This window comes from Sus scrofa, chromosome 6, assembly GCF_000003025.6.
Source record: "Sus scrofa isolate TJ Tabasco breed Duroc chromosome 6, Sscrofa11.1, whole genome shotgun sequence".
In the NCBI taxonomy this organism is placed as follows: domain Eukaryota; kingdom Metazoa; phylum Chordata; class Mammalia; order Artiodactyla; family Suidae; genus Sus; species Sus scrofa.
In genome coordinates, this window is record NC_010448.4 from 81,589,490 (window position 1) to 81,599,781 (window position 10,292).

The window sequence follows — 10,292 nt, forward strand, 5'->3', positions numbered from 1 at the left end:
ATCCCACTAGGAACCATGAGGTTGCAGGTTTGATCCTCTGGCATAGGCTGGCAGCTACAGCTCCGATTGGACCCCCTAGCCTGGGAACCTCCATATGCTTCGGGTACGGCCCTAAAAAGGCAAAAAGACAAAAAACAAAAAACTGCTCTGAAATATCACATAGGGAGGGGACTTAAAATTCATCTAGTCCAATTATTTTATTTACAGGGAGTAAACTCAGTTTACTCTCAGGGAAGCTAAATCACTTGCCCAAGGCCTCACAGCTAGTAAGTGGAAGCGCCTGAATTTGAATCAAGATGTATCATAATTACTGACTTCTTACCATGTGTCAGCTAATGTGCTGAATTCTTTTTTTAAAAAATTATTTATTTATTTATTTTTTGCCATTTATTGGGCTGCTCTCACAATATACGGAGTTCCCAGGCTAGGGGTCCAATCGGAGCTGTAGCCACCGGACTATGCCAGAGCCATAGCAACGCGGGATCCAAGCTGCGACTGCAACCTACACCACAGCTCAGGGCAATGCCGCATCGTTAACCCACTGAGCAAGGCCAGGGATCGAACCCACAACCTCATGGTTCTTGGTCGGATTCGTTAACCATTGTGCCACGACGGGAACTCCTAATTTTTGTCTTTTTAGGGCTGCACCTGCAGTATGTGGAAGTTCCCAGGCTAGGGGTTGAATCCCACTTGCAGCTCTCAGTCTAGGCCACAGCCACAGCAACGCCAGATCCAAGGCGCGTCTGCGACCTACACCACAGATCACAACACCGGATCCTTAACCCACTGAGCGAGGCCAGGGATCTAACCGAAGTCCTCACGGATACTAGTGCGGTTCATTACCGCCGAGCCATGACGGGGGCTCCCTATTGTGCTGAATTCTTGAAGTGCATTATTTCATTTAATACTCATTGCGATCCTATGAAAAAGATATTACCAGCCCCACTTTACAGAGGAGGACGAAGTCTCAGGGGAACATGAGTTACTGGGGCGTCACACAGTCAGTAACAGACCCAGGACTTGCCTCCAGATTCGGCTGTCCTTAAAGCCCTTGGTGTCGACCGCTAAGCCCACTGTGAAGATAGTGGCTATGACAGTGGGTTTGTGAGCTCTAAGGCCTAAGCGCGCACAAGTGAGGCCGTGATAATGTGCTCCCTGCTCCTCAGGGCCTTATCACTGCGCCACCAGCTCCCCCAAAAACGGTGGTGGTAAACAAAGAGGGAACAGACTTTAGTCTAAAGGGGAGGGGGATTCGAAACCCAGCCCCAACATTTTCTCGGAACACCATTTAATCTCTCTGCCCTTTAGTTTCCACATCTGGCAAAAAACCTGGGAAGGCAACAACATCCGTCTCCAAGGCTGAAAGAGTCAACATTAATCAGCTCCCTGGCTCCTGAAACCGCTGGGTCAAAAGTAACCCCCTCCGAGCCCCGCCCTGTGCTCCTCAAGCGCATGCGTCGCACAGGGGCGCCTTTTACGACGCGGCGGCCGCTGCGCGCTTGGCGGCCGGAGCGAAACGAGCGAAGCGCGGGTGGCCGCTGCGGCAGGGCCGAAGGGACGCGCGGGCGGCGGCGGCGTCGCCATGTCGCACGGCCACAGCCACGGCGGGAGCGGCTGCCGCTGTGCCGCCGAACGGGAGGAGCCACCCGAGCAGCGCGGCCTGGCCTACGGCCTGTACCTGCGCATCGACCTGGAGCGGCTGCAGTGCCTCAACGAGAGCCGTGAAGGCAGCGGTCGCGGCGTCTTCAAGCCCTGGGAGGAGCGGACCGACCGCTCCAAGGTGGGCCTTCCCGAGCCTGGGCGGGCGGGCGAGGCGGGGACCCGAGCGGGGCCTCAGGCCGCCCGTCTGCTGTCAACCTTGTTCCTAAAGTTAAAAATAACCACAGCCCGATTGGCAAGCGCTTTCCCATGCCCGTCTCCTGCCAGCCCTTTGAGAGGCGACAGAGGCGAGTCTCCCCATTTTGCAGGTTAAGGGAACTGAGGCCCAGAGACAGAAAGGGGCACTTTGCTTTACACATCCAACATTCAGTCCAGGGCTTCGGGAGGTCGTGGGGGAGGATGGCCATCAGGGCGTCTTCCTTACCGCTTGACCACTAGTCCAGTTGCAGCCTGATCACTTATCACCAGATGAAGACCAAAGACCGGCCTGGGGAGATAAAGCGCGATATCTATCTCGAGCGTTCACCATTGCGGGGTCACAGAGCCATTCGAAAGCTGTGGATCGTAGATCTTTGCAGACAATTGCAGGGGGCTGATCGGCCCTGAATGTTAATAAGTGCTGGATAATCGAGGGAGGTTGACTATTTGCATTGCACTTCAGCTGTAAAACAGGGTGGAACATGTCTAAAATTGTAGGCTCTCAGCAAATATTTGTTGCTTTCTCCTACCCCCTCCCCATTCCCTCCAGTTTGTTGAAAGTGATGCAGATGAAGAGCTTCTGTTTAATATTCCGTAAGTATCTCCTTGGTGTTTGCCTCAGGCTGAATAGGCTATACTCAGGATTCATTCATTGGTGGTGTCAGGAGCACACATCTGTTTCTAGAAATGGGGTAAATTACCGTGGTGGGTGTGAGGAGAAAAGCATCATTGCTTTCTTGGTGCAGACTGAGAAAAGATGTTCTTAAACGATAACTGAGAAGTCAAGGTAAATTTCTTAGAACCACAGAATGCCAGAGGCAGGTGGGATCTTAGAAATTATCTAGTACAAGTCTGACACAAGCATGAACTGAAGGCCAGAAAGGGGAAGGGTCTTGCACAGGATCACACAGCTCAGCAGAGATTCCAACCCAGGTTGACAACTCTCTTTTTTGCCTTCTGGCAGATTCACAGGCAATGTCAAGCTCAAAGGCATCATTATAATGGGAGAAGATGATGACTCACACCCCTCTGAGATGAGACTGTAAGTGGCAAGGGTTTAGGCCCTCAAGAAGCTCCTGTCTCTTTTTCTCTTTCCTCTGGTAGCACTTTATTCCAGAATAATGATTTTTTCTTCTATACTGCGTTAAATATCCCCCCCTAAAAGATGTCTTCTGTTTGTACAGATTATGCTTATCTTTTCCTGAATTAATGACATTTTTAGATTAAGCATCTTTAGGGCCAACAGCTTGTCTCTCTTCAAAGCCTTGCTATGGCATCATTCATTCAGAGAGCATCCTATAAATGCCAACTGTTGATGACTATGCAGTTTTCTTAATAACACATCTGCAGATCTCAAATGACCTTTATGGATTCTACTCTTGGGGTTAGCTTCAAATTTTTCCTTTGCTTTTTCAGACACTTATAATCTTTCTGTGTGTTTTGTTGAGCTGGAATCACCCCATCTGAGTTTGCATGGCTTTAGTTAGCAAAGTTCTCTCTGCCTCTTGTAAAACTGAACCTGTTGACCTCAGAGCTCATACTTCCTCTTTAACAACTTCCAGTGGATCCTTTCTAAGAGGGAGGAAGAGTGCCTGTTGCGGTGCAGTGGGTTAAGGATCTGACTCCAGTGGCTTGGGTCACTATGGAGGTGTGGGTTCCATCCCAGGCTGGGTGCCATGGGTTAAGGATCTGGTGTTACCACAGCTGTGACGAAGGTTTCAACTGTGGCTCGGATTCAGTCCCTGGTCTGGGAGCTTCCATGTTCCCTGGGCGCAGCCAAAAAAATAAAGAAGTAGCAGTTAAGTATCTGGCATTGTCATTGCTGTGATGTGGGTTGGATCCCTGGCCCTGGAACTTCCACATGCCTCAGGTGCAGCAAAAAAAAAAAAAAAAAAAAAAAAGCAGGGGTGGCAGTGGGGGGACCAGTTCCTGAGTGCTGGAGAAACAAGTATCAGAAGAACTTTACATAAAAAGTTCTTTTGAGGTGTTCCCGTTGTGTCTCAGTGGTAACGAATCCGACTAGTATCCATGAGGATGTGCCTGGCCTCATTCACTGGGTTTAGGATCCTGGGCTGCTGTGAGCTGTGCTGTAGGTCGCAATGCTTCTTGGATCCCATGTTGTGGCTCTGGCGTAGGCCAGCAGCTACAGCTCTGATTCAACCCCTAGCCTGGGAACTTCCATATACTGTGGGTGTGACCCTAAATAGCAAAAAGGAAAAAAAAAAGTTCTTTTGAAAAATTAATCAATTTAAATGAAAAATTTAAGAAATGGATACCATTTTTGAATGTTAGAAATATGATTTTGAAGGCAAATCCACACATTTAGTCATTTTAAGGAAACAAAACATGTTTGAGGTGAAGCTTTTTGAGATCCACTTACTTGGGAGATGGATTGGATTAGCTGGAGAGGACTAAACATCCATGTTGCGTTATGATTAAGAATGGGCTCCGGGAGTTCCCGTCGTGGCGCAGTGGTTAAAGAATCCAACTAGGAACCATGAGGTTGCAGGTTCAGTCCCTGCCCTTGCTCAGTGGGTTAACGATCCGGCGTTGCCGTGAGCTGTGGTGTAGGTTGCAGACGCAGCTCGGATCCCGAGTTGCTGTGGCTCTGGTGTAGGCCGGTGGCTACAGCTCCGATTCGACCCCTAGCCTGGGAACCTCCATATGCCGAGGGAGCGGCCCAAGAAATAGCAAAAAGACAAAAAAAAAAAAAAGAATGGGCTCCGGAATAAACTGCTTGAGTTCAATTCTGGCTACCCCTTGTTAGCCACATGACTTTGGGCATTACTTCTCTATATCTCAATTTTTTCATATGTAAAATGTTTTTTTTTTTTTTTTTTTTGTCTTTTTGCTATTTCTTTGGGCCGCTCCCGCGGCATATGGAGGTTCCCAGGCTAGGGGTCGAATCGGAGCTGTAGTCCCCGGCCTACACCAGAGCCACAGCAACGCAGGATCCGAGCCGCGTCTGCAACCTACACTACAGCTCACGGCAACGCCGGATCGTTAACCCACTGAGCAAGGGCAGGGACCGAACCCGCAACTTCATGGTTCCTAGTCGGATTTGTTAACCGCTGCGCCACGACGGGAACTCCTAAAATGTTAATTATAGTCTGAATCTCTTAAGATTATGGACAGAAATGAGGTATAACATGTAAAAAGCTGAGGATAAGTCTGGAACAGAGTAAATACCCGGTTTGGGAAAAGCAGGTGCAAATACTTACATAGCCCTCAGTTCTAAGCACTTTCATGTACTACACTTTACCGAATCTAAGATGTCATTGATTGTAAAATGCACCATTTTATGTACATTGCTAAAGAATGCCTCTTCAACTATGACATATCATCAGCACATTCAGAAAAATTAAATTGAGATTTAAATCAGTGAAATTTGAAGACTGGGATGTTAGATGATATTAAAGAATTATTGTTAATTGCTAATTATAAGATGGTACCACAGGTTTTTCTTAAATCCTTACTTGATTAGCAGATACAAACTATTATATAAAAAACATAAAAAGGTCTACTGTATAGCATAGGGAACTGTATTCAGTATCCTGTAATGGACCGCCCCGTCTGCAACCTCAGCTCACAGCAGCCCCGGATCCTTAACCCACTTAGTGAGGCCAGGGATCGAACTTGCATCCTCATGGAAACTAGTCCGATTCATTTCTGCTGAGCCCCGACGGGACCTCCTCTCTCTACTTTTGCATGTGTTTGAAATACTCTGTAACAAAATTTTTACCAAATCTGTCTCTTAGAGTTGATTCTATTTAATGTCCACATCAACTGTATGGGATATGCACTGTTGCTATCCCCATTTCACAGATGAGAAACTAAGAGACAGGTTAAATCACTTGCCTAGGATTACACAACTAGCAAGTGACAGAGCCAGGCTTTAAACCTAGGAAGTCTAGCTCCAGAGACACTGCTTTTTACCACAGTGCTACACTGCCTCCCATAATGCTGCTTGTAACTGTTCACTATTTTTATTATTCTGTGCATGATTCTTAGAAACACTTTGTTTTTGTTGTTGTTGTTGTTGCTATTTCTTGGGCCGCTCCCACGGCATATGGAGGTTCCCAGGCTAGGGGTCTAATCAGAGCCGTAGCCACTGGCCTACGCCAGAGCCACAGCAACGCGGGATCCGAGCCCCGTCTGCAACCTACACCACAGCTCACGGCAATGCCGGATCATTAACCCACTGAGCAAGGGCAGGGACCGAACCCGCAACCTCATGGTTCCCAGTCGGATTCGTTAACCACTGCGCCACAACGGGAACTCCTTTTTGTTTGTTTTTTTTTTTTTCTTAGAAACACTTTGAAGCAAACTTTTGCTTTCTTAAATTACATGAATTTTGCTAGGCCCCTCTCATGTGTTGTGTTAATAAAACACTGTAGAGATTGGGGGTGTGTGTGGCTCAGTCCTTTAGAATTTGTGTTATAGAAGAGACTGCTGTGTCTTGCAATTTTTTTCTTCACTAGCAGTTTTTTATTTGACTTTCCAAAGCCCATCGTGAATTTGCGGTCTTCTGTGCTCTTTTCAAAATGGCAATCCCCAAATTGTATTTTTTTAAGAATTGTAAGATGACTCGGTATGTAGGGTAATTTTGAACACAAAAAAATGCTTGAGCGTTGGGTTACCTGATCTTATCTCTTAACTGTGTTTAATATGTTTCTGCCAAAGTATTTTTCCCCCATGAGTAAGCTGTTTGTTTAACATCCTCAGCTTAGTCTGAATGTGCAGAGTTGCTTATTTTCTCCATGCACTTGCTGCATGTGACCTAATTTGAGCTACCTCTTTGTGTATTGCTTCTCATGTGATCTTAACCCACTCAAAGATGCCATTGGATTATGTTGCAGTTCTCAGCTCTTTTCTTGCTAGATTAAAGATATCTGCGTATAAATGCCAGTAAAATGCCATTTCCAAAATTTGATCTCCTTTTGATAGAACTGAAAGCAGTTGAGTCTAGGAAATTTTGAGAAACTGCAAGATATGATAATGCATGTTTCTTGATTTTTCTTCTCTTTCCTTTCTCAGGTACAAGAACATTCCACAGATGTCCTTTGATGATACAGATAGGGAGCCAGATCAGACCTTTAGTCTGAACCGGGATCTTACAGGAGAATTAGAGTATGCTACAAAGTAAGCACTGGGCCTCTCTTCCGCTCTCTGGGTTCGAGAATAGCAGGCGTTCCCTCATTTGCAATGAGCATCTGTGCATTAGTGCTTGCTGGGCTTACAAATTGTTTTGGGCTCGTTTCATGTGTTCTCTCAGTGTCAGAAACAAAACAGTGGAGGAGGCGTGATCCTAGGCTTGGTCAAATTTTGGCAGAAGTTTAGTGCAAGCCACAGACTTGTTAACCTGTAAGCAATTGGCAGATCTGGGAGTTCCTTGGTGGCTTTGGAGTTAAGGACCCAGCCTTGTCACTACTGTTGTACTGATTCAATCCCTGGCCCAGGAACTTCCACATGCCGTGGGCCTGGCCAGAAAAATTTGGCAGATCTGAATGAGCTCCTGGGATGGTCTTAGGAAAGATGTTTTCAGAATTCCTCTCTGCAAAGTGGGCTTATAGCAGGCCGAGTTACATGTGACCACCTTATCTCTTCATTAGTTCTCCATTCCCTACTGAGTTTGTTTTCACATCCCTGCCTGGTCACACGGCATTTCTCCTTCCTGTTCCTTGAGGGCAGGGGTAATGTTGATTCATTTTTTTGTTCCTGTTATCTTGGGCAGGGTCTGGCAGATGTTCAGTAAATGTATTAATTGCTTGTCTAAAGGTGAAAAATGAGATGTAAGACCCCAAGATTGTTCTCTGACATTTGCCTGGGTTTTACCAAAAGGTGGAGTCTGAACTGTCATTTTTGACATCGTGGTGAGCTTCTCATTGAACTCTAATTGTTGTCTTCTCTCCCTACTCCTTTTATCCTCTAGAATTTCTCGTTTTTCAAATGTCTATCACCTTTCAATTCATATTTCAAAAAACTTTGGAGCCGATACCACAAAGGTCTTTTATATTGGCCTGAGAGGAGAATGGACTGAGGTAAGATGGGGTTGGAAATATTATTGACTCCCTCCAGTATGTGTGCATATGTGTGTGTATATCTGCATGCTGTGGAAGTGGGAGCTTAAAGGAAAGGACAAAGCAGGTGAGACATTGACTGCTCCTAGTCCCTCTTAATTTTTCTTGGTTTCATCACTGTAAACTGTCTCATTTAACAGGCCGTAGGAATTTTAAAGGAGTTGAAATAATACAATTATATCAATTCGGTTTTTTCACCTTAAAATTATTTCCTTCATTTAACATTGTTGATAACATTTCTTGTTCCAGGCACCAGAGAAAAGATGATAGACAAGGTAGACAAGGTCCTTTTCTCACGGTGCCTCCATTAGAATGGAGGAATGAATCTTCTAGGTTACGGGGTAAACCGTGGATGTGATCTTATCCAGATCTTATCAGGATGAAAAGTATCAGAACAGGGAAGAGATTAGATAATGACTTATAGAAATGAACCTGAATAACGACTACTCCATTGTGTGGTCTGGGAAATGGCCAGCTGACCCAGCCTCTCAATTTTCTTACAGCTTCGCCGACATGAAGTGACCATCTGCAATTATGAAGCATCGGCCAACCCAGCTGACCACAGGGTCCATCAGGTTACCCCACAGACACACTTTATTTCCTAAGGGCTGGCCAAGGCTCCTACAGAGGCGTTGTGTCAGTGAAGATATGTGACATCCTGTTGGGGAGGACAAAGAGAGATGGGGCTCCAGAGAGAGTTGGCAGCTACAGCCTCTGCCAAGCTTTGTGTTTGGAGCTTGCTGCAGAAACCTGGCCTATGGAAGACACCACACCCCCGGAAAGGCTTGTGTGGGCGCTGAGGGACAATCGTGGTTCTCTAGGGGCCTGCAGAAATTGGGTCTTGGGCTGGTCAGCGTCTGGTAGTCATGGATAATGCCTGCCTTTCCAGTTAATGTGGCCATGGGATTCCAAGTATCTTGTTGCTTTGTGGCAGGATTTTTGTGTGACTTTTTTTTTTCTTAAAGTGGAGACTATTCCTGGGCTGCATAAACTTTCTGAAGCCTCAGCATTGTGTTTGTATTAACCATCAGGAGGGTTTCCAACTAGAAATACTTGTCCCTGCTTGCTCCTTCTCCCTGTCATCTTTCAACATTCTTGTCAAGTTGCCCAGCTTGGAGTTGTCTGTCATTCAGTAGTGTCCCATGGTTATAGCTAGAAGAGCAGGAATCACCTGATGATGCTTAATAGCTTGAGGAGAAGGTCTTTTTTCCTACTGCCCAGGTAAGCAGTCTGAGGCGAGCAAGGGCATCATTTCTGTGTTTGTGGGTATGCTGGTCCGGGTGAGATTGGGACTTAGGTAAGATTCTCCTTGGATATCCTTAATGTTTATTAGCTTCTCACTAGTATTGTAAGCCCAGTGGCAGAATTTGGAAATCTCAGTTCTTCTGTTCATGGCTTTTTATTCACTGTGATTAATAAGCTTCCTAATAAATCCTTGCCAGACTTAATGTTTGTATATCCTTTTAAGTTCTTGGTAGTACTTATGAAAACTTTACTGGGAGCTGTATGGAACTTTGAAATTTGTTGTTGTTTTATACTAGGTAGATCATAAGTGCCACAGTTGTATCAAGACTGGATCAGTTTCTCTAGGAAAGGTCAGGCTTAATTCTATATAGTAGGCTAGAAACACTCCTACACCCACCTACCTACATTTTGTAAAGAGGAAGGTGAGGTTAAAAACCTTGCATTTGGAGTTCCCGTCGTGGCGCAGTGGTTAACGAATCTGACTAGGAACCATGAGGTTTCGGGTTCGATCCCTGCACTTGCTCAGTGGGTTAACGATCTGGCGTTGCCGTGAGCTGTGGTGTAGGTTGCAGACACGGCTCGGATCCCGCGTTGCTGTGGCTCTGGCATAGGCTGGCGGCTACAGCTCCGATTGGACCCCTAGCCTGGGAATCTCCATATGCCGTGGGAGCGGCCCAAGAAATGGCAAAAAAAAAAAAAAAAACGAAAAAACCTTGCATTCCATTTTTCATGCAAGGAAGTAACTTGTGGGGTGACATTTACAAAAATAAGGGAGAGCAGATTCTGGAACTCATCAGAAAAAATGGTGGTGAGGAAAATAAGTGAGCAGCACATATGTTCTAAAGGTAAACAAACCCAAGACACTGGATTTAAGTTTGAAAATTCAGTATAGCAATTGGAGAGAATATAAGTATCTAAAAGTAGAGGATTTGAAATGGTCAGTATTTTCTCCCTTGCAGGAAATAGATAGACTTGATAATGGGGATCAGTGAGGGAATTCCTCTGCAGGATTGGTCCACCCTGTTGTTAGCCTGTTTCTCTAGCCTATTCTGAGGAAGCCTGCCACCACCAAGCCATGTCAACCTCACAATTTCTGAAATGCTGCCTGAA

The 10,292-nt window shown here is 45.9% G+C and overlaps 1 protein-coding gene across 1 annotated transcript; it reads left to right on the plus strand.

Moving 5' to 3' along the window:
- Window positions 1,379–9,385, plus strand: PITHD1 (PITH domain containing 1). The gene is made up of 6 exons (XM_003356196.3): window positions 1,379–1,780; window positions 2,408–2,451; window positions 2,822–2,899; window positions 6,895–6,999; window positions 7,790–7,898; window positions 8,441–9,385. Exons 1-6 carry the CDS (start codon window positions 1,583–1,585, stop codon window positions 8,540–8,542), a joined length of 636 nt encoding a protein of 211 aa, XP_003356244.1. The 5' UTR covers window positions 1,379–1,582; the 3' UTR covers window positions 8,543–9,385.

Excerpts from the sequence above, each read along its gene's own strand:
- PITHD1 (XM_003356196.3), top strand. The coding sequence starts at position 1,583 with ATGTCGCACGGCCACAGCCACGGCGGGAGCGGCTGCCGCTGTGCCGCC. Across the intron at positions 1,781-2,407 it reads AGCGGACCGACCGCTCCAAG|TTTGTTGAAAGTGATGCAGA; the intron begins GTGGGCCTTCCC and ends CATTCCCTCCAG. Across the intron at positions 7,899-8,440 it reads TGAGAGGAGAATGGACTGAG|CTTCGCCGACATGAAGTGAC; the intron begins GTAAGATGGGGT and ends ATTTTCTTACAG.